This window comes from Pseudopipra pipra, chromosome 4 (genome assembly GCF_036250125.1).
Source record: "Pseudopipra pipra isolate bDixPip1 chromosome 4, bDixPip1.hap1, whole genome shotgun sequence".
NCBI classification, from domain to species: domain Eukaryota; kingdom Metazoa; phylum Chordata; class Aves; order Passeriformes; family Pipridae; genus Pseudopipra; species Pseudopipra pipra.
Window position 1 is genome coordinate 74,216,149 of NC_087552.1, and position 23,921 is coordinate 74,240,069.

The window sequence follows — 23,921 nt, forward strand, 5'->3', positions numbered from 1 at the left end:
GGATCCTTCCAAACCCAAATGCAATGGGATCCTTCCCAAATGCATCCCCAGCGCAGCAGCTGGGACTGAGGGAGGTGCTTGAGGATTTGGGACTGGGAGGACTGGAGTGTTTTCCTGCTGGGGACTCACTCTCTGTCTCAGCTTTCAGGGTCTTTGTTTTTTAACCATTTTTTTCCAAGTATCTCAAAGCTGCCTTGCCTCCAGAACAACTGCTGCAGTCAGAGGATAATGGAATTGTTGAGGTTGGAAAAGCCCTCTGAGATCATCCAGCCCAGGCATCAACCAAGGCCACCACTGCCCCCTGTCCCCAAGTGCCACATCCACAGGGATTTGAAATCCCTCCAGGGATGGGGACTCCACCACTGCCCTGGGCAGCTGTGCCAGTGTTGGACAGCCCTTTCCAGGAAGGAATTTTCCCCAGTATCCAAACTAAACCTTTTCTGGTGCAGCTGGAGGCTGTTCCCTCTCCTCCTGTCCTTTGTTCCCTGGGAGCAGAGCCCGACCCATCCTGGCTCCCCCCTCCTGTCAGGGGGTTGCAGAGCCAGAAGGTCCCTCCTGAGCCTCCTTTTCTCCAGGCTGAGCCCCCCCCAGCTCCCTCAGCTGCTCCTGCTGCTCCAGCCCCTTCCCAGCTCCGTTCCCTTCCCTGCACACGCTCCAGCCCCTCCATGTCCCTCCTGTCTGAGGGGCCCAAAAGAAGAACTGAGTTCAAATAATTCACTGAGGATTCTCCGAGAATTCCAAAGAAATCAAATTTTTCTGGCCCTGCCTCATCTTTCCCGTGGCCTTTGGTTGGGTGTCACTGTAACATGGAGCTGTGCAGGGGCTGATCTGAGTTTGCTGTTCCCATTATGGCACTTCCCAGCACGTTATTTCCTGGTGCACTTTAAAATTCAGACGAGCACCACTCTTCACCCCCTGGCTGTTTATTGAGCAAGCACTTCCCCTGTGTCAGATTTGTGGGATAATTCCTGGGATTCAGTGAAATTTGGGGCCACGTCTTGAGCTCTACTTTTAATTTAGGGACAGCCCTGCCCATGTTCACTCCACAAAACCATCCCAGAGTTCACGTGGGGAGACGAAACACGGATAATTGGCATTTCTGAGCCAACTGCTGCCTGCAGCCAATTAGCTGGCAAGTGACAATTTGTGGCTGCTGCAGAAAGGCAGTGTTGGAATATAAATCGATTTTTTCACCCTGGTGGAGGTTCAGGAGCGAGGCAGGTTTTATGTTTGTGCAGTAGCAAGTGGCTGGGCCGTAGAGCTCAGTGGCTCAGGTGATGTGGCAGCAGGTGAGGAGTGGGTCGTGAATCTCTCCGATCCCTCACACAGCTCGGAGGGGTTGGGTGTGAAAATCAACTCCGAGGGGGAGATTTTGTATTGACACCTTGGAGGGTGTGAATCTGAGCACGGGAGACTCTTCAGCTGCACCGGGGTCTGTGTGAGTTGAGGAGAGATGGATTTGATGGGGGAATTGTTCAGTGAATTTGGTCCAGAGGAGGCCCTGGAGATGCTCCGAGGGCTGGAGCCCCTCTGCTCTGGGGACAGGCTGGGAGAGCTGGGGGGGTTCCCCTGGAGAGGAGGAGGCTCCAGGGAGATTTTCCAACACCTTCCAGTGCTTCTGGTGCCCACACACAGCATGAGGTGTATCACAAACTCTCTGGGATCTCCCAGCTCCTGTTGTGTGTCAGAGATTTTCCAAGTTATAATTAATTCCCTTAAGACCCTTCTCTCGAACCTGAGGTTTAACTTCCCTGCCTAGAGAACCTTTCCCTGCGGATCAGGTTGTTCTTGCAGCCTGTGGAGACTTACAGAAGTCAAGGCAGCTTCAATTTTCTTGCTGACCTACAAATTTGGGTGTAGTTTTTTGCTGTTGATTTAAAATAGGTCTGTGATGCCCCTGAAAGGAAATGTCCTGCCTGTGCATTGTGATGGGCTGTGGATCCACCCCAAAGCTGTTGGATGGGGCTTGGAGCAACCTGGTCTAGTAAAAGGTGTCCCTGCCCATGGCAGGGATGGTCTTTAAGGTGCCTTCCAACCCAAACCATTCTGGAATTCTGGAGCAGCAGCTGGAGGCAGGTGAGATGTCCTAGGGCTGATTGGCAATAGGTTTTACCCCTGTTTAAGCAATGAATGAGCTTTTAGTGCATCCATGACACCAAGGGAAGGCTTCACTGTGGGAATTTGAACCACCTGAATGGAGGGGTCTGCAAATAAATATCTTTTTGTGCCTCAGGGGTTGAAGGTCCTGTTGTGGAACTGAGCAGGTAAATCATTTTCTAAACACTACACAGGCCAGCTGGATGACAGATGAGCTTCCCCTTGAGTGTTAGGGGATGATAGGAATATACCTCTGGATTTGGATCTTAATCTGTGTCTGAATCCCATAAATCATCTGCAGAGGTGAACAGATCTTCCACTTTGGAGAGTGTTCCTGGCAGCTGACGTCGCTGAGATGATTTGAGAGCCGCCTGCCCAAAAAGGATCATCTCGGGGTTTACTCATCCCTCAGGGAGCAGGGTCAGCTCCAAAATCCCAGCTTTTAAAGGGCTGGAATTTTGAATGAAGAGCTTTTTGCCTTGCTCTCTGCTGCCTTAATGACTTCCTTGGCTCATTAACGACGTTCACAGAACATGTGAAGCGGCATCATGTGGCAGAACCTTCAGGTGGTGCAGCTGGATTGCTGTGTTGACCTGTTTTTCCCTAAAACCTCCCCTCTGAGGCTGTTGGAATTGACTTCCTGGTGCTCTGGAGTGCAGAGCACCAAGCTCAACATGGATTTTGGATTTTGTTTCACTAGAGCACCTTGTGTTTGTGTTTAAAGGAGAATTGGAACAAGGAATGATGTTTCTCTTGAGCAGAAGAGCCATTTCCCCCCCCCCCACCACCTCTCTATCCTAGAGGGCAAAATGAATATTTTGATGACTTTGGCATCACTCAGGAATACTTAGAGCCCCTTTGTTTTGCAGCAGGTCCTGTGACAGCAGCACAGGCACACTCAGCATTCAGGCCACGGCGCCCTGTCAGTGTTGTGTGTCTTCTCCAAGGTCAGGTTGAATCCTTGCCTCTAACCACAGCAAAAAAAGAGACAAGACAGTGCAGTTCCGAGGAAGGAACAGAGGAAGATGTGCAGAAATGGCACCTGCAGTTTGTTTGGCTCTTAGCTTTCTCTCTCTGGCAGCCTGTGGAGCTCCCAGCCTTCCCCTCTTACCTGCTGCTTTTTGCTCGTTAACTTTGGCGCCGGGGCCGGCTTGAAATGAAAAGCCAAAAGCAGCCTGAAATCCCTAAATTTCCACGGTTTGCAGGGCTGTGTGGTCCTGCAGACTTTGAAAACATGAGTGCTGTTGCATTCTGCCCCCTGCCAGGTGGGGGTAATGGCTGGAGCAGTAGGACCTTTGATATCTCCTGAATTCACAGCAAGCCTCAAGCTCCAGGAGCCCTTTTCATGTTGCGCCTTCTCCCTTGGACTTCTCTGCTTTCTGAAGTTAATTAGACTCTTATTTTTCTCTCTTTTACAGTTCTGTTCTAGGAGTGTGTCCTGTGCAAAATATCCTTTCCAATTTCCCTTCCTCTCATCCCTGAGACAGAGCAGGGATGAAAGGAAAGGCAGCAGTGGTGTGAATTGAGTCGCTTTGTGCGGGAGCGAAGAAAGGCAGAAATCAGGCCTGTAAATAATCCTGAATTGTCAGCAGGGAGAGAGGAGTCAGAGAGACGATATTTTCTGTGGTTGATCGTGTTTTCTCAAGCCTTCAGAGACCCAAAATGTCCCAAAATATGCTGTGAAATAGCCGTACTTGCAACATTCTTCTGTTTATCACAGAATCATGGAATGGTTTGGCTTGGAAGGGACCTTAAAAACCATCTCATTCCATGGGCAGGGACACCTTCTACTAGCCCAGGTTGCTCCAACATGGCCTTGGACACTTCCAGGGATCCAGGGGCAGCCACAGCTTCTCTGGGCAACCTGGGCCAGGGCCTCCCCACCCTCCCAGCCAGCAATTCCTTCCCAATATCCCATCTATCCCTGCCCTCTGGCAGTGGGAAGCCATTCCCTGTGTCCTGTCCCTCCATCCCTTATCCCAAGTCCCTCTCCAGCTCTCCTGGTGCTCCTGGAGGTTCTGAAAGCTCTCCCTGGAACCTTCTCTCCTCCAGGCTGAACACCCCAGCTCTCTCATTAGCAGTTCTTCAGTTAATTTTACATTAGTGCCACAAATATTACGTCTGATATTAGGAATTATTTGAGTTTGGAGAGAGGTTTGTCCCATCCCCCTTGTGGCAAATAATTTGGCTTCTATTTCCCTAAAATCCCAGCAAGTTCCAGCACAAGTAGGAGGATTCATGCTGTGACAAATGATCTGTAAATCTGATTATTGCAGCTAAACCAGAGGTGTTGCTTCAGTTGGTTTCTTGCTGGATTCCAGAAGAAAAGAAATTTCTGCAGAATTTGCCCCTGGGTTGGTGATAGTGATTTTCCTTGGGGAGATGTGAAATTCAAGTTGGTTTTAATGAGTTCAGAGCATTTGTAGATCAAAGAATGGTGCCTTAAATGACTTTATTGTTGCACTTAAATGCTTCAGGTGAACTTAGGACTGAGAGGTAACTGGACCCATTTTTGTCCCAAACTGTTCTCTTGAAGTTTAATCTCAATTTTCTTTCCTCTTGAAGCACAAACTGAATGGAAAGCACGTCCTGGTATGGAATCATCCCAGTTTGTTGGTCAGAAATTTCTGTCAGTCACAGGCTGGAGTTATTTGGATTTAAAACACCAACTGTCGCTGCAACATCGCTTGGGTTCAAATGACTTTTCCTTTCCTCCAAATATTTTGGGGCCAAGTCATTTGCCATGAACTCCTTTGCAATGTGTGAGCCCTGATTTCCAACCCAGGGCGATTCTGGGGATGTTTTTGGCCGGTCAGGGGTGGCCAGATTTGCTTCCTGGCTTCGTATTTTGTGTTAATCAAATGATTAAAAAAAAAAGTAAAGCTCTTAATTATGAATTTTTATCAGTCCACAGAGCTATTCCTGTTCATCTGGAAAAGCAGGTGGATTGTTTTGGTCCTTCAAATGGTGAAAAAGCAGGATAGGGGGGGCTGTGCTTTCCCAGGTATTTATTCAGATCAGATAAACACGAGCTTTGTAATATTCTTTGGGATTAACATAATTAATTATCTGATTTAACTACTTAAGCGTGCTCTGTTATTCCTAAAAATATAAAATATCCTTGAAAGATGTGTGTGGCTTGGGAATAGTGGCTGGAAAGCTGGAAAAGGAGCTGGAGGGTGCTGGTTGGTGGTGGCTGAATGTGAGCCCAGGTGGAGGTTTAGGTTGGATATTGGGAAAATTCCGTCCTGGAAAGGTTTGTCCAGCCCTGGCACAGCTGCCCAGGGCAGGGATGGAGTCCCCATCCCTGGAGGGATTTCAAATCCCTGTGGATGTGGCACTTGGGGACAGGGGTCAGTGGTGGCCTTGGCAGTGCTGGGGGATGGTTGGACTGGATGATCTCAGAGGGCTTTTCCAAGCCCAGTAATTTTGGGATTCTTTGTCGTGGAAGTGGTGATTTGACTCGGCAGCTGAGCTGAGCTTCTGCCCCATTCCTGGAGAAGTTTCTCCTCATTCCCAGTAGGAGCCACACGGAGCTTCCCTGCAGTTCCTCTGCCTCATCCTCTGGGACAAAATCAGAGGTTTTTTGAGGGGGGAGAAACGAATCTTTTCCCATCATTGAAACTTAATTAAAAATCCCTCCCTGCTAAGGAATTGCTGCCAAGTTTTCCCTGGATCCAGGACCAACAAGAGCCATTTCCAACCCAGCTTTGACTGGAACTGGATGAATGAAGTCCTGGGAGCACATTCCATGAGGCTCTGAGCAAACAAAGCATGAACAGTGATGAGCCCAAATTGCCCTGGACACACATTGGGCAGCTCTGATGGCATTTCCAGCCTGGGAGAAGGGAATTGGGGAAATTCCCTTTAATTTTAATCAAAGCTGGGCTTTCATTTTAAGCTGTGTGTGAGGCCCAGAGCTCAGCTGGGCTTTGCAGGAGGAGAATTCCAACAAGCAGGGAAAACAACCATGGGAAAGCATTTGTGGGGCTTGGGGTGAAATAAACTGAATTTTCCTTTTTTTTTTTTTCTTTCCTCCCTTTTTCCTTTTTTTCCCCTTTTTTCCTCTTTCCCCCTTTTTTCCTTTTTCCCCCCTTTTTTACTTTATTGTCCTTTTCTCGTTTTTTTCCTTTTCCCCCTTCTTTCCTCTTTTTTTCCCCTTTTTTCCCTTCATCCCTTTTCCCCCTTTTTTTTGCCTTTTTTCTTTTTTCCCTTTTTCCCTTTTTTCTTTTTTTCTCTTTTTTCCCCTTTCCCCCTTCCCCCCTTTTTTCCTCTTTTTCCTCTTTTTTCCTTTTTTCTGTTTTTTTCCCTTTTTTCCCTTCTTTTGTCTTTTTTCTCCCTTTTTTCCCTTTTTCCCTTTTTTCCTTTTCCACCCTTTTTATTTCCTTTCTTCCTTCTTTTTCTTTCATTTCCTTTTTTCCTTCTTTTTCCTTTTTTCCCTTTTTCCCTTTTTGTCTTTCTTTTTTTCCCTTTTCCCTTTTTTCTTTTTTCCTTTTTCTTTTTTCTTTTTCTTTTTTCTTTTTTCTTTTTTCTTTTTTCTTTCTTCTTTTTTCTTTCTTCTTTTTTTTTCTTTTTTCCTTTTTTTATTTTAGTCTTCTCTCCCTTTTCATCTTTTTTTCCCCCTTTTTTCTCTTTTTTTCCCTTTTTTTTGTGAGGTGTTTTTATCATTTTTTTTCTGGTTTTTTTTGTGCTTTTTGATTGGTTGGTTTAGTTTGTGGGTTTTTGTGGTTTTACTTTTTTTGTTTGTTTTGTTTTTGCTTGTTTTTTATTTTATTTTTTTTGTTGTTGTTGTTGTTTTCTGTTTTGTTTTCTTTGTTCCCTGCAATTATATCATCCAAAAACATGACAAGCCCTTCTCTGGTAACAGTCTCATTAATTTTTCATAGAATTTCTTCAATTTTAAAATTAACAAATACTTGTTTCTTCTTCTTATGGGAGCAAGTTTTGATTTCCACCTTGGTCCTGCTGATCATCCACAGAGAACTGGCCCGTTGATGAGTCCTTTGTCCTTTTCATTTTCCATCTCTCCAAAAGGATTTTTAAACTTAAGCTGTTGCTGCACAAAAAAGGGCTTTATTTCGAGATGCATCTTTTGCATCCTGGCTCTTCACAGAAATAACAACAAGAGTTATTATTTTTATCCTGGCTTTGTATTTTGGGCTGTGATATTTTAGTGAGGACAATCTTTGCCTTAAAGACAATTCCAGAGGAGTTATGTGTGCACAGATTAAACCACTGGCCATGCACTGATTTTTTTTTAACTGAAAAGTGAAATAACACTCAGTGTCTTTTTATAATCAGGAAAGCATTGGGAAGAACATTATAAAAGAAAAAAAATCAGTGAGAAACTGTGTTTTCTTGTCTTCTGGAGGCAGGAATATTGAGGTCAGAGCATCTGGTGTGCAGGTTTGGAGTTCACTTTCCAGCCCCACAGTGGTTGTGCCCTGCAAGGGAATTTTCAACTTCGGAGTATTTCAATATATTTAATTAAAAAAAACCTCTTTGGGGCAGCTTCCCTACCAAGTTACAATCGATATTTAAAGTGAATATGACCATAAAAAGTGCTCCAGAGTGACAGAAATCCAAGCATTGGCTCATTTTGTGTATATTCCTGATTTTTGGGATGTGGCTGTTGCTGGGAGGAGGGATTTGTGTTCGTGTTCACGGTGCCAGAAATGCCGTTTATCGATTTAAAAAACCAACAAGTGAGGCTGGAAGTGAATTTAATCTCCCTGAAAAGCTTCTGTGGGTGCAGATTTCCCTTGAATCCCCGAAATAAATGCTGCTACTTCCCCAAAGAGTTAAATATCCTGGCCTGGGGGGAGATTGATAGTCAGAGGAAATAGGAGGTACCTGGAAAGAACTTCTGCTCCCGAATATTGCCAAGCTGCCTTTCCCTCCGCTTTGTTATCCTTCCCCAGGCTCCCTAATCTTTCCCCTTTGCCTCCAACCACCTCCCAGTTTCCTGTTTGCCTCTTCCCCTCTGGTTTTCCTCCCGAATATTCCGGGTTTTTCCCTGCCCCGTGCCGGGGGAGCTCGGGGAAGGATGAATGCCATCGCCGTGTTCACGGTGGCCATTCTCTTCTGTGTCTCGTGCCTCTGTGCAGCTCTGGGTGTAAGTTCCTTAGCCAAGGGAGGTTTTTTTGGCTCTCTGGAATGTTGCTGGAAGTGTAAATGTTGAATTTTCGGAGCAGTAATTAAAGGTTTTCGCTTTTAATTAAGATTATTCGCAGCTCCGCCTCCTAATTTTTCAAACTGATGTTTTCTCCAGAGAATTTTCCTTGGAACATTGTTGGGAGAATGTTGCTTGTCCAACTTCATCTTGGGGATATATGTTTTCAAAACAATGTGAATTTATAATTTGTTTTCCTTTTTCCCTCAGAATATTTCAGTTCTTTTTCAAAAACCGTTCAAAAAAAAAAAAAAAGGTGAATTGACTTAACCGAAGATACATTTTATTGTAAAATTTTATCCTTTTTAACATCTTGAAATAGGAGTTTTCTTTTCAGTGAGTAACAGAGGACATTTGCTTTTCTCTTGCAGATTGCATTCTCACAGCACAGCAACTTTATGGACCTGGTGCAGTTCTTTGTGACATTTTTCAGGTACTTTTCATTTAAGGCACTTAAAATGTTTCTTTGGGTTTTGATTTTCAGTGTTCGGTTTGGTTTTTACCTTAAGCATCCTGCTGCAGCACAGCCTAAAAAAAATGGGAATATCTGCTTTATTTGAAGTATTTGATTAGGAAATAGGAGAAGGAAATTAATCTTTGTCCTGGGTGTGCATGGAAAGGGTATTTTGGGGCTGGGAGAGGCTTTTGGAAGGGGAGAAGTTCCTTTTCAAATGATTTGGAAAACACTGTGTGACTTCCCCCATGGAAGAGCTGATGTGTGATGTGCTGCAGAGATTCACACCTTGTCCCACACCCACCAGGAATTAAGGATGTGGATTTTGCAGGGAGTTATCCTGGAGTAAATTCCTCCTCTTTCGGTACCGCCTTTGGATTTCAAACCGACCCCGTAAATATGTCAAGTTAAACACAAACACCTGTTACAGCACAAAAGGAGCCAAATCCTTCTGTCCTTCAGGCACTGCTTGAAGTTCCTGTCTGGGTGGGAAGTGCCCTGAGGATTCCGTTGGAGCTGGAACCAACAGGAGCCATTTCAATATTTGTTTTCCATCCTCCAAAACCTCCAGCCCTGACAGTGCCTCCCAAAGCACAGCAGGTCCTCTTTTCAAGGCCTCCAACCCAACGTGTCAGCTCTGTTTTGGGAGCTGTTAATCCTCCAGGAGTGTAAACCAACCCCTGATGGATGAGGAGCCCTTCAGGAGGGATATCCATGGAGTGAACACCACTCCAGGTCTTACAACCTGTTCCTGAATAGGGATTGTTATGCCTGGTGTAAAATGAGCAGTGGGAATAATCCCTCACTTCAGATTTCATGCTAAATTTAATTAAAGCAAGGAGCTCCAGATGGGTCCTTCACACAAGAGGTTTATATCATTTTTTTTTAGGTTTTTTTTTTCATATGGAGCTTCCAGAGAGTGGAATCTGCTTTAGTGCAGTCCCTGGGAACAGCAGGTTGGAGCCAGCACCTTCCTGCTGTTTGTAAGCAGTGAGTGGTTACTCCTGGCACACACACTGGGTGTTTGTTTTGCTCAATTCAGCACAGTCATCTTCCCTAAAAAATCTTTGTGGCAGCATAATTAGTTATGAGGAGATCATAATCAATTATAATCAACAATCAGGATTATTGACTATAAGGAAAATAGGGAAGCAGTTGGTTCTTTAGTTCCTTTTTAGTGCCATAAAATCAGTCTGCAATTAAAACTGCCCTTTAGTTCTGAACAGACCCAGATCCAGCTGAGGGTTTGAACTCCTCCACAGGAGAGATTCCTCCAGATCCATTATTGGAAGAGAATCCCAGAGAAGCTGCTCCTGGATCCCTGGAAGTGTTCAAGGCCAGGCTGGAGCAACTTGGTCTAGTGGAAGGTGTTCCATGGCAGGGAGGTTGAACTAAATGGGCTTTAAGGTCCTTCCCAACCCAAACCATTCCATGATTCCCTGACTTCAGCACTAGAACATCTCCACAGCTCCTAAAGACTCCTACAGTGCCTGCTTCTTTATAAAGTTAAGCAGGATCTCAGAGAGGTTTGTTTGGCCTCTCTCATCCCAAATCACTTCCTCCACGTTTCCTCTAAATATCCAGACCTGACATTAGTGCTCTGGAACAGCCTGACCCTTTTTCTGCAAACACAAATCCTTCAGACAAGCATTGTAATGACTCTTTTATTGCCCTTTTCCAGAGGGACTGGATTTTGCAGTAAAAATCCAATGCTCCCCTGTTAACTCAAAAGCACCTTTAGGTGCTGTTCTGTTAAAGAAGCACAGAATGCCTTGAGTTTGGAGGGATCCACGAGGATCAGCAGGTGCAGCTCCCTGCTCCTCCCAGGGACGTGCATTATCCAGGATTGGGGATCTGAGACCTTCAGCTTTCCCTTTCTTTCAGCACTGTCCACACCCCCTGGAAAGAGTATTTCTCTCCAAGCCCAGCTGACATTTGGATTAGATGGATTTTCACTCATCCCACACTTGAATGATGGACTAGAAAAATTTTTCCATGTGTTTGTCTTGGGACTCACAGAATCATGGAATGGTTTGGGTTGGAAAGGTCCTTAAAGACCATCTCATTCCACCTCCTACCATGGGCAGGGACACCTTCCACTAGCCCAGGTTACTCCATCCCTGGAAGTGTTCAAAGCCAGGTTAGAGCAACCTGGAATAGTGGAAGGTGTCCCTGCCCATGGCAGGGGGTGGAACTGGATGGACTTTAAGGTCCCTTCCAACCTAAATCATTCCATGAGTCCAATCCTAGTCTGAAGCAGGGGATGAGGACATTATGTATCTCAGTGAGCACATACAGCTGAATATATATTGAAAATACATGTCCAAAAGTTGGGCAGGTTGAAGAGTTTTCCCTCCCTCCATCACTGGATCTCCTTGAGAACAAATGTTATGATATTATTTAACCTCCTAACAAGGCAGAGGATTAAGACCGTGTGGATTTGGGAGAAGACAATTTATTAGTGTTTTCCAATTAAGCATTTTATAATGCATTAAACATTCTCCATTCTTTAACTGCTCCTGAGCTGCTCTCCCAGTGCTTTATTTTCCAGTCCCTGTAACTCCCTAATTAACCGGTGCTGGAACAGTGGGATTCATCTCGCTGGGTTGGGGGGGAAACTATTGAAACGTTTGTGTTTTTAATGCTCTGGGGCACATTTCATAATTACAGTTGGATCCAAGGCAGAGCATAAATAAGTAATATCTGAGAGCCCCCTGTGCTGTTAACGAGAGAGACTTGGCTGGGAATTTGCTTGCGAAGCAGAGGCAAGAAAAATGCTTTGTGAGAAGAGTTGGTGACTCCAGCAGCAAACCCAAAACCTGGGATGTGTATCAGTTCTGTGTAATGGACACAGAAAGAGATGTTGTTCTGGAAAATGGGTGTTTAGAGGGACTTTCTGTTGGCACATTCGAGGGTGTTGTTTCGGTTTGCTGTTCTCCAGGGAATGCAGGAGTTGCCCAGAGAAGCTGTGGCTGCCCCATCCCTGGAAGTGTCCAAGGCCAAGGAGACTTGGAGTGGGCTTGGAGCAACCTGGGATAGTGGAAGATGTCCCTGCCCATGGCAGGGGATGGAATGAGATGATCTTGAAGGTTCCCTCCAACCCAAACCATTCTGGGATTCGATGGTTCCTGGAGTGGTTTCTGGTGGCCCCAAGGACATGGAAATGTTGGAGCAAGTCCAGAGGAGGCCACAAAGTTGATAAGGGGGGGTGGAACATCTTCCCTATGGAGACAGGCTGGGAGAGTTGGGAATGTTAGCCTGGAGAGGAGAAGGTTCTATGGAGACCTCATAGCACCTTCCAGAGTCTGAAGCTGGAGAGGGACTGTTCCTCAGGAACTGCAGTGACAGGAGAAGGGGGAGCGGCTTCAGACTGAGAGAGGGGGAATGTAGGTTGGATATATGGAAGGAATTCCTGGCTGTGAGGGTGGGGAGGCCCTGGCAGAGGTCACCCAGAGAAGCTGTGGCTGCCCCTGGATCCCTGGAAATGTCCAAGGCCAGGTTGGACGGGGCTTGGAGCAACCTGGGCGAGTGGAAGGTGTCCCTGCCTGTGGCAGGGGGTTGGAACTCGATGGGCTTTATAGTCCTTCCAACCCAAACCATCCTGTGATTCTGTGAAGTAGTGAAATCTTTCTGAGCTGGGCATCTTGTGGCACATTTCCATCTTCTCCAGCTGGTTGTGACCCCATCTTGACCCTGCTGTGCTGCTGAGCTGCCTGGAGAACCCCAGAGGCAAACGGGAGGTTGGGATTTTCGGTTTCATTGCTGACATTTGGGATGATTTAGGTCAAGCCAGTCCTTCCAGCGGGCAAGGATTGCCAAACTCCAGCACTGCTGGGTTCATGGGGTATCCCAGGCACTGGCTGGGCTGCCTGTGAGGCACACAGTGTGGAAAAGCAGGAACCTGGCCCTGCATTCCAACAGCACCAGGATGCAGGATTTGATTTCCATTTCATTTAGGGGCTGCCTCCTGTGGGCACAGGGTTGTGCCTCATTTAGCTGCTGTTGGACTCTGGGAGCACCTTCTGGAGCTGGAATTCAGGACCAAGCCAGGCTTTGGTTCCCTTTATTTTGTCCCACATTATATTTGAAGCTAAGAAAATGTCAGTGGATAAAGGTTGGGCAGGACGGTGCCGTTCTGGGGTCGTTAATATTCCCTTCTAATTGGGGCCGCAGGAGAAATGATGTTCCAGCCATTGGTAACCTTTGCAAAGCTAATGAATTGCAAGCAAACTGGCCTTTGTTTCCTCCTCTGTGCTCCTCATAATTTGCACATTGTGCAGTTGAGTTTCAGCCTGGTTTGAGCTGTTTTGGCAATTCCTGGTCAACGTTTTTATTCCTATTTGTGCCCCCTTGTCTTCCAAAAAATCGGTGTCTGCCCCCACACCCCCCTATAGTTGGTATTTCTCACCTTTACATACAGAAGATGTGAAAATATTTGTGGTCTTCTGAACACATATTGCTGTTTGGAAGACCATAAATTCCCTCCTTCTTCCCAGAGAAGCTGTGGCTGCCCCTGGATCCCTGGAAGTGTCCAAGGCCAGGTTGGATGGGGCTTGGAGCAACCTGGGCTAGTGGAAGGTGTCCCTGCCCATGGCAGGGGGTGGAATTAGATGGGTTTTAAAGTCCCTTCCAGCCCAAACCATTCCATAATTCCATGATCCAGCAGTGACTCTCTCCTGTCCCATCAGATCCCATCAAACCTCACGTGCCTCTATGAAAGATCTGAATATCAAATGGTGTAATTTGATGCCAATAAATGGGCTTTTTCCTCAGAAAAAACTTCACCAGGAGCAGTATTTCTTCCATACAGGACTCAGGCAGATGATTTTATGTGCTGTATATTGTTTTTCCCAGCTGTAAGTATTTTCCCAGTGTTTTCAATAAGTGGGAATGGCCTGTTGCAATAATTCAGATCTGGAGTTATGCTGCAGATAGTTTATTTGCTCCTGGTGCTTATTAAATAATTTTTTTACTGCAGCACAAATGGCATTACTAAATATGTGGCATTACTAAATATGTGCCTAAAATACAGTCTGAGTCCCTTCCTTTTTTTTTTGAGGGAAAGAAGAGCTTGGGAATATCTTTACATTATTCCTAACAAAATGAAGAACAGTTCAGCATCCACAACACCCTTCTTTCCATGTCCTCAGCACTCTTTCCTTTGTCCTCCATAATCCTAGAACAGAATCATGGACTTGTTAAGGTTGGAAAAACCCTCTGAGATCGAGTCCAACCATCACTTGTTTGGGTGCTGGTTTTCTTTCCCTTTTTATTAACATCATCATTTACCATTATTATTGTATTTTACCCTGTTTTCAATTATTAAACTGTTCCATCTCAGCCTGCTTTTGATTCTCCTCCCCGTTCCACCGCAGTGAGAGTTGAGCAAGTGGCTGAGCTGGGCTTCATTTCCAGCTGGGCTTAAACCACTTGTGCTCCAGACCCTTCCCCAGCTCAGTTGCCCTTCTCTGCCACAACCAAAGTTGGTTGTGGCTTCTTGAACCACCTTCTTAATGCCCAGAAGGTCATTAATCCCTCTCTGTGGCCTTCAGGCAGGTGTTTGGCAAAGCCCAACCGTGCAAACCACGTGCAGTTGTTCCAGTTATTCCAAGTTTTAATGCATCAGCTACTTTAAAATGTGTCCTGCAGCTCTCCAGCATATTAAAATTTGCTTGTAAACAGCACTTAAACAGCTTCCAGTTCATCAAAATAATTTGGGCTGTGTTTGTAGCCATCATGGCAGTGCTTTCTGACATTGTTATTAAGTGACCTGGATATGTTAAAGCACATTAGCAGGGAGGCTGCTGTACATTTGGGGGTTTAAAGCTGCCATTTTTTACAGGCAGTTCTGATGCTGATAAACGTTGCAGGAGAGTTTAATAATTGGGCCTTAATACACCAGATGGATTTTTCTCCTCTCCTCGTGGAGAATCCATCACAGCAAAGCACTGATGGAGTTTTCCAGACCCTTAAAAATGAGAGTGTGGACTTGTTTGAGGAGCTTTAAGGATACCTGGAGTGGGGAGAAGATCCTCTTTGCTGGGAAAAGGAGATTAAAGTCCAGAATAAAACCAGACAGGGGGTTTAAATGCAGATTTTTGTGTCAGGGTGGGAAAACCCCGTGGTATAAGGAGCACTGAAGGCTCAGCAAGGAAAGTTTAATGCATTTGTTGAGGCCAATTGAGGGGAGATTATTTATGATTACATTACTCATTCATTGTACTTAAATAATTTAATGAATAATTAAGGATGACTTAATGAAGCCATTTAGCAAATAGGATATTGTCCATGAAATGTAAATGTATCTCTTCCCTGCACTGCAATATTTATGCTGTGTAAGGGATTTTTATAACTGTGTGAGCCAATGGAAGCTCCATTTCATGGATTTGTGGGATAGTTTGGGTTGGAAAGGTCCTTAAAGACCATCTTGTTCCACCCCCTGCCATGGACAGGGACACCTTCCACCAGCCCAGGTTGCTCCAACCTGGCCTTGGACACTTCCAGGGATCCAGGGGCAGCCACAGCTTCTCTGCCCAACCTGTGCCAGGGCCTCACCACCCTCACAGCCAAGACTTTTTTCCTCATATCCCATCTAACCCTGCCCTCTGGCAGTTTGAAGCCACTCCCCCTTGTCCTGTCTCTCCAGGCCCTTGGAAATAGTCCCTCTCCATCTTTTCTGAGGGCTCCCTTCAGGCACTGGAAGGCCACAATTTGGTCACCCTGAAGCTTCTCTTTTCCGGACCGAACAATCCCAATCTCTCAGCCTTTCCTCACGGCAGAGCTGCTCCATCCCTCTGGTCATCCAGTCATCAGCCTCCTCTGGATCCGTCCCAACAGATTGATCCAGACCCAAATGGAGTCATGTTGAGATTTCCTTGGGTTGAAAACCTCTCCAAGGGATGAGGTGGCTCTTGGTGGCTCTTGATGCCTCTTTTTCCTTCCACTCTGGTTTCACACCTGAGTTTGCTGATTTCCTTTTTTTTCTGTTGGAAACATTGAACTGTTTTCAAACTGGACTCATCACAGGCCATGGGAAAATGGAAATCCAGTAGCTGATAAAAGCATGGAATGATTTGGTTGGAAGGGACACTGAAGCTCATCTCATTCAGCCCCCTGCCATGGGCAGGGACACCTTCCACTAGCCCAGGTTGATCCAAGCCCCATCCAGCCTGGCCTTGGACACTTCCAGGGATCCAGGGGCAGCCACAGCTTCTCTGGGCAACCTGTGCCAGGGCCTCACCACCCTCACAGACAACAATTCCTTCCCAATATCCCATCTAACCCTGCCCTCTGTCAGTGGGAAGCCATTCCCTGTGTCCTGTCCCTCCATCCCTTGTCCCCAGTCCCTCTCCAGCTCTCCTGGAGCCCCTTTAGGCCCTGGAAAAGGCTCTCAGGTCTCCTTGGAAGCATTTGAGGTGGGAGAGCTGTAGAGGGAAGTCTTGGATGACCAGTGGATTTGGGGGATGAAGGGGGCTCTTGGCAGTCCATTAATTTTGGAGGAGAAAGGAAGAGAAGGAGAGGGCAAAGCAAGTCCTGCAGGGAAAGTTTGTGTCTAAAGCCATTTGGGAATGGGTGGATTTTCATGGCTGGCAGAGGGATCTCTGAGGCTGCTCAGGAGAAGGCAGGGCAGGGGATGGAGGTGGACCAGGCTCTCACTCCAGATCGTTTTCCAACACCAGCTCTGTGCAGCTGTTTTTTTTCTCTGGTTCCATCGTAACACAGTTGCTTTCCAAGAGAAAATATGGGGAAAAAAAGCTTCTTTAAAGCTACTGATGCTCAAATCAGGCCTTTTAAACTTATTTCAGGACGGTTTAGGCTGAGTAAACCCAACAGATAGATCTTGTCTTGGCTTTACCCCCGGGGCCCTTCCAGCAGGTGATGGACTGCAGCAGGCACTGCCTTTTATTTCTCCACCAGTGCTTCCAGGGGGTGTTAGTGCAGGGAGGGAAATGGATTTCCTGAGTGGTTTTATGGCTTTTTTGGGTATTTGCTGCCTCCTTGTGACAGTACAAAGACGTGTGGTGCTGTTCCTGTGAAATACAGGGCACTGCGGGGGGTGTTTTAGGAGGAGTTTTTATTGGTCTTTAATTGTTAACCCCTCTCTGTGTTTTCCTCAGAAAGTCTTGGCTGTGGTGCCAGAAGGGAGGCAGGAAAGGGAAATCCCTGGAAGGCTCTGGCACGCCCAGACTTGGGCGGTGTTGCATTTTGGAAAGGGGGTTTCATGTAGGGATAAAGTTCCTCTTAGTTCTCCACTCCAGCTTTTTTCCCCTGAGGGAGTAAATCACGTGGAGACACCGTGGGGATGTGGCACTTGGGGACATGGGGCAGTGGTGGCCTTGGCAGTGCTGGGGAATGGTTGGACTGGGTGATCTCAGAGGGCTTTTCCAACCTAGAGGATTCCATGGGACTGATGAAACACCCCCCCCTTTCTCCTCTGCCCTTGGGACTTCCCTCTCCTTTCCCCAAATAAAGGTGTATTGAGGATGCAGACATGGACAAGCCACAGGAGCTGCCAGTGAGCAGCACCAAATTCACAGAATCATGGAATGGTTTGGCTTGGAAGGGACCTTAAAGACCATATATTCCAAGCCATGCCATGGGCAGGGACACCTTCCACCAGCCCAGGTTGCTCCAACCTGGCCTTGGACACTTCCAGGGATCCAGGGGCAGCCACAGCTTCTCTGCCCAACCTGGGACAGGGCCTCAACACCCTCCCAGCCAGCAATTCCTTCCCAATATCCCATCTAACCCTACCCTCTGGCAGTGGGAAGCCATTCCCTGTGTCCTGTCCCTCCATTCCTTGTCCCCAGTCCCTCTCCAGCTCTCCTGGTGCTCCTGTAGGTTCTGAAAGCTCTCCCTGGAACCTTCTCTCCTCCAGGCTGAACGCCTCAGCTCTCTCATGAGCAGTTCTTCAGTTAATTTTACTTTAGTGCCACAAATATTATGTCTGATATTAGGAATTATTTGAGTTTGGAGAGAGGTTTGTCCCATCCCCCTTGTGGCAAATAATTTGGCTTCTATTTCCCTAAAATCCCAGCAAGTTCCAGCACAAGTAGGAGGATTCATGCTGTGACAAATGATCTGTAAATCTGATTATTGCAGCTAAACAAGAGGTGTTCCTTCAGTTGGTTTCTTGCTGGATTCCAGAAGAAAAGAAATTTCTGCAGAATTTGCCCCTGGGTTGGTGATAGTGATTTTCCTTGGGGAGATGTGAAATTCAAGTTGGTTTTAATGAGTTCAGAGCATTTGTAGATCAAAGAATGGAGCCTTAAATGACTTTATTGTTGCACTTAAATGCTTCAGGTGAAGTTAGGTCTTAGTAGAGTGAGAGGTAACTGGACCCATTTTTGTCCCAAACTGTTCTCTTGAAGTTTAATCTCAAGTTGAAATGCTTCATCCTGAGGTGAATCTTCTCTCTGGAGTCAGGAGGTGAAGGCAGTTGCCTGGCAGGGCTTGGCTTTGGCACCTGTCCTGGGCACTCCTGCAGATGTTTTGGATGTGTTTATTTGCTGTGGTTCAATTAAATCCAGAGCCAGGAACACTTTTCCCTCCACTGCCTTGGAAGTTTGTATTTCCACCTTCTATTTGTATAAGAACATTAAATTGTTACTGAAAACGAAGCAGAGCCAAGATCGAGCTCATGTCTGAGCTGGGCTGGGTTTGCAGGGATACAGTTTGGGTTTTTTGCTCTTCAGGGAGCATTTGGGTTTCCTGAAGGAAAAGAGACCTTAAAAGAAGAAAACAAAAACTTCACAAAGCCATGAAGTGTGGTGGCTGTGGGAAGCTAATGGGAATTTAACTCTCTATCCCTGGATGTGTTCAAGGCTGGGTTGGATGGAGTTTGGAGCAACCTGGGCTAGTGGAAGGTGTCCCTGCCCATGGCAGGGGGTGGAATGAGATGGTCTTTAAGGACCTTTCCAACCCAAACCATTCCATGATTCTGTGAGTCCCAAGACAAACACACTCCAACATTTTTCCAGTCCATCATTCAAGTGTGGGATGAGTGAAAATCCATCCAATCCAAATGTCAGCTGGGCCTGGAGAGAAATACTCTTTCCAGGGGGTGTGGACAGCGCTGAAAGAAAGGGAAAGCTGAAGGTCTCAGATCCCCAATCCTGGATAATGCACGTCCCTGGGAGGAGCAGGGAGCTGCACCTGCTGATCCTCGTGGATCCCTCCAAACTCGAGGCATTCTGTGGTTCTTTAACAAAATAGCACCTAAAGGTGCTTTTGAGTTAACAGGGGAGCATTGGATTTTTACTGCAAAATCCAGTCCCTCTGGAAAAGGGAAATAAAAGAGCCATTACAATGCTTGTCTGAAGGATTTGTGTTTGCAGAAAAAGGGTCAGGCTGTTCCAGAGCACTAATGTCAGGTCTGGATATTTAGAGGAAACGTGGAGGAAGTGATTTGGGATGAGAGAGGCCAAACAAACCTCCCTGAGATCCTGCTTAACTTTATAAAGAAGCAGGCACTGTAGGAGTCTTTAGGAGCTGTGGAGATGTTTCAGTGCTGAAGTCAGGGAATCATGGAATGGTTTGGGTTGGGAAGGACCTTAAAGCCCATTTAGTTCATCCTCCCTGCCATGGAACACCTTCCACTAGCCCAGGTTGCTCCAAGCCCTGTCCAACCTGGCCTTGGACACTTCCAGGGATCCAGGGGCAGCCATAGCTTCTCTGCCCAACCTGGGCCAGGGCCATACAAGTGCCAATTTTTTAATATAATACATTATATGATAGTAAAACAAATTTCTGCCCATATCTAAGCCTGAAAAATAGAAGGAGTTGCCAGCTGGGTGCCCCTTGGGGGTTCAGTGCCACAGAGTTTCCATAATATGGAATTATGGACAGTGATCTGTCATCAGGAACAGACTCTTCCTCTTTTCCATCTCAGGGCATGGTCCCTGCTGTCTGACCTGGCTTTTATTGGTAAAAGTCATAGAATCACAGAATCATTTAGGTTGGAAAAGCCCTCTGAGATCATCCAGTCCAACCATCCCCCAGCACTGCCAAGGCCACCACTGACCCCTGTCCCCAAGTGCCACATCCACGGGGATTTGAAATCCCTCCAGGGATGGGGACTCCACCACTGCCCTGGGCAGCTGTGCCAGGGCTGGACAACCCTTTTGGTGAATAAATTTTCCCAATATCCAACTTAAACCTCCCCTGGCACAGCTGGAGGCCGTTCCCTCTCCTCCTGTCCCTTGTTCCCTGGGAGCAGAGCCCGTTTCCCCCCTGGCTCCCCCCTCCTGTCAGGGATTTGTGAAGAGTGAGAAGATCTTTGTGGTGCTTTGCAAAGTCCCTCCTCAAGAGAAACCCCTGTTCAAGCATCCAGAGCCTGGATATCAGTGTTAATCCTGCACTGTGGAGGAAATAAGTCTGTTCTGGTTAATCTTCCTTTAAATGGAAATTTAAACTGTCTTTAAATACACACTGGAACACGGGAAGGAGGTTTGGAGATGTTTTCTCTTAGGAGAGAGGCTTCCACTGGGATTTGGATTTTAATCTTTGCTTGTGTGCCTTGAAGTTGCTCATTAGGTATTCAGTGTGATAAGATCATAACTGTCAATAAAGTCAGCTTTTATTATTATTATTATTATAACTGCTTTTTTGTTAAATCTGCTGCCTTGCATTTCCCCCAGAAGTCGATAAATCCATTCATCCTTTTTTTTCCCCTCTTTTGATTGAAGAAAACCAACATAGATTTGGGGGAATCAGGAAATGCCTGTGGTTCTGCACCAGGCTGTTTGAAAGAATTCAACTACTCTGCACTTTATCTTATTTTTGTCATTTGGAAAAGAAATAGTGATCGATTTTTCTCTGCTGCTTTGAAGGCTTTTACTTTTGGGGGTTTATTCTCTCACTTTAAATATCACCAGGGAGAGGCAACAGTGGCTTTTCCAATCTGATTAAATCTCACTGTTGAGATTTCCTGGGGAAAACTGGGGAGTGTCATGTAAGGAAGTCAAACAGGGAACTTTGGAATAGGAGTTTTCCCTGGAAATAGCTGTGTCATTCCTCCCTGGATGTCAGGAGTGCTGGATCATCTCCCATCAATCCACCCCTAATATTACGTGAACTTTTCATCCCATTTCTTTCTTCCCTGTGGTTTTTCAGCCGCTGTAAAATCACAGAGGAGAAAAATAAAACATCCCTCTCTTTTTCTTTCCTTTTCCAGTTGTTTCCTGTCCTTGCTCCTGGTGGCAGCTGTGGTTTGGAAGATTAAGCAGAGCTGTTGGGCATCACGACGGAGAGAGGTTGGAATTCCAAATGCTGCTCCTTTAATGCCATTGTTATAGTTGTTCTCTCTTACATTTATCCACATGTGCATCCCATTAACCTTCAGCTAAGGCAGAGCTCCACTAATCTATAACTGCTGCTCTTTGGGGGCTTTGGTGTATTTTTGATTGTGGTTTCAGTGACAAATGGGGTTATTTCGGTGTCCTGACGCTGCAGTTTCTGTGAAGCTCCAAAAAAAAAAATTAGGGGTGAACGTCCTGAATTCCCAGAACTCGTGTTTCTAGACAGCATAAATACAAACCCACATAAATCAGGAGATTCTTTGCATCTGTTTCAAGAGAGGAAACAGAAAATAGGAAGATTTGCTCCAAAATAAAGAGGTCAAATCCCCTTTCTTGAATTAAATCCGGTTGAAATATTTCAGGGGGTTGGGTTTTTTTCCCCCTGGAACATTGGGAGCATAAGAAAAAGGTGGGAGAAGCCCCCCAGGATTTGGAAAAAGCTGTAGTTTCCTACTTAAAAAGGCAAATTTTAGAGCCCAAAGCTTTCTCCTCTTCACCTGCCCATGGTGCAGATCAGACTCGTCGTGTTTGCAGCATGTAAAAAAATTGTTCTCTGCACCCTCCAAAATCTGGCTGCTCTTTTTTTATCCCTAATTTATTGTTTTCACCACCTTTTTGCCTTGCTTTTCAGTGGAACCCGAGTCCCTGTTCCACCCAAAGCACTCAGGGTGACCGAATTTGGGTGGCAGATGTGTTGTGACACACAGAGTGTGCCCTGATTTCTCGTTTTTAAGCTGAAATCTCTTAGAGCTGCGTTTGTAGAGAAGCATAAGGCAGACAGCTCCACATTCCTGGGAGTTCCTTTTGCTCTTCCAAGTGCTAAAACCACGGAAGGAGAGCCCTGTCTAATGTACAGATATATCAGAGACTGGGCTGGGCTGCACCTGGAATTATTTTTAGGAGTTTTGTGTGGTGTTAATCTGGTTATTTCTGTGCAAAATGAGAGAAGCCAGACGTGACCCAAGTAAGTCCATGTGCACTTCCTGTATATAATTGTCTGTATGAGGCCAGATTCCCTAAGGAATGAGGTGGGATTTTGGGGTGAAATCTGCCCATTCCCATAGTTTTTCCTCCCAGCTGTCCTGCTGACATGAAGCCCTTGGCAGCTGCAGCCACCCAGCCACAGTCCTGTGCTTTATTCCCACGTGGAAGTCGATGGAGAGGGTGTGGGGGATTAATTTTTACAGCTCTGGAGTTCTTTGCAAGTGCCTGTTTTCCTGCAGATCCTCCCAGCTCTGTGACTGGTTGTGCTTTGCAAGTGCAGTGGGGTGAATAATGTGAATTTATTCCATCTGAGGGTCTCCTCTCTGGGAATAAAGCAGGATGATGATGTCTGATGACTCTTCTCCCTCTCTTCTGCTTCACGTGGTTTTTGCTCTCACCAGTGAACTCGGTGCATAATAAAATCATTGCTTTTCCAAGAGATAACCCTTAATCTTGGAAATAATGGAAGTCTTTGAGCTTTGCTGTATTCTCTGAAGGGAGATAAATTTTTACTGGGGTGGCTGGTTTTTTTTCCTGCTCACTTTCTTGGCAGGAAACTAAGCTGGAGTCAGCATAACATTCCCTGTGGTTCCTGGGGTTAAATGTTATCTAGGAATGTATGAGGAATATAGACTGAGGAGTAAATAGCAGTTAAAGTATTTGAGCAGTGGCCTGAGTGAGAGATGTCTCTATAAATTAAGTTACTTACAGCCTGATGCATGTTTTAAGGGGGAAAAAAAGGCAACATATTGGCATGTTTAAGTCTAAATTCAATTTCCAGTTGTGACTGTTTGACAGGCAGTTCATCAGGGTGGTGTTTTCCAGGCACATTCCTGTGTTTTGCTGTTGTTTATCTTGCTCCTTCTTTTTATCTGCTGCCTCTGTCTTGTAGTTCATAGATCTCTGCTGTTCCTGTCCTCTCCTCTTAGAAATACTTGTAAATCTTGAGGCAAGAGTTTTAAATCTTTGCTGGGCCATAATTAAATATATTAATAAAGGCTGTCTCCGGAACTAAAAGTCCACCCAAAAATTCCTTGACTTTTTGTTGTCATCTAACATTATTTTAGAGCTTGCAGGGTTGGGTTTTATTAACACAGATCTTCAGTAAAGCCAAGCAAAGCTCTTTTGAGTAGTTAATGATTAATTAATGGGATTCCCCATCCCTGGAAGTGTTCAAGGCCAGGTTGGATGGAGCTTGGAGCAACCTGGGCTACTGGAAATTGTCCCTGCCCATGGCAGGGGGTAGAATGAGATGGTCTTGGATACTCTGGAGCCAGGCTGGGAGAGCTGGGGGGGTTCCCCTGGAGAAGAGAAGGCTCCAGGGAGAGCTGAGAGCCCCTTGCAGGGCCTAAAGGGGCTCCAGGAGAGCTGGAGAGGGACCTGGGACGAGGGATGGAGGGACAGGACACAGGGAATGGCTTTCTGCTGGCAGAGGGCAGGGTTAGATGAGATATCGGGAAGGAGTTCCTGGCTGGGAGGGTGTTGAGGCCCTGTGCCAGGTGGGGCAGAGAAGCTGTGGCTGCCCCTGGATCTCTGGGAGTGTCCAAGGCCAGGTTGGAGCAATGTGGTCTAGTGGAAGGTGTCCCTGTCCATGACAGGGGGTGGAATGGGATGGTCTTTAAGGTCCTTTCCAACCAAAACCATTCCATGATTCTGTGAGAAGCTGCAGCCCTGGAGGAAGATCTTTCTGTGCTTTGAGCTGTATTTTTAACAGCAGTCATGTTACAATGGGCTGTGCTGTCATAACTCTGTGCTTGTTGTCTAATCTTAACCCAGAACTGAGTAAAATATGATGCAATCTGCAGGTAATTCCCAACTATCCATCAGCTTTGCTTCCAAAGGGAGCACTGCAAGTGCCCGACTCCTTATCACGAGAAGCTGATTGCTGAGGCTTGTTCTGAGATACGAATAGGGC

The 23,921-nt window shown here is 46.2% G+C and overlaps 1 protein-coding gene across 2 annotated transcripts in view; it reads left to right on the forward strand.

Moving 5' to 3' along the window:
- Window positions 1–23,921, forward strand: part of ATRN (attractin) — a 163,548-nt gene that overhangs the window by 106,354 nt on the left and 33,273 nt on the right. For both annotated transcript variants that reach the window (XR_010430335.1, XM_064653595.1), the window contains exons 25-26: window positions 8,641–8,702; window positions 20,899–20,977. Coding sequence is in view for 1 of the 2 variants with exons in the window: in XM_064653595.1 (XP_064509665.1) it covers window positions 8,641–8,702; window positions 20,899–20,977 (141 nt within the window). In the remaining variant the exon portion in view is untranslated. The remainder of the gene's footprint in view (window positions 1–8,640; window positions 8,703–20,898; window positions 20,978–23,921) is intronic.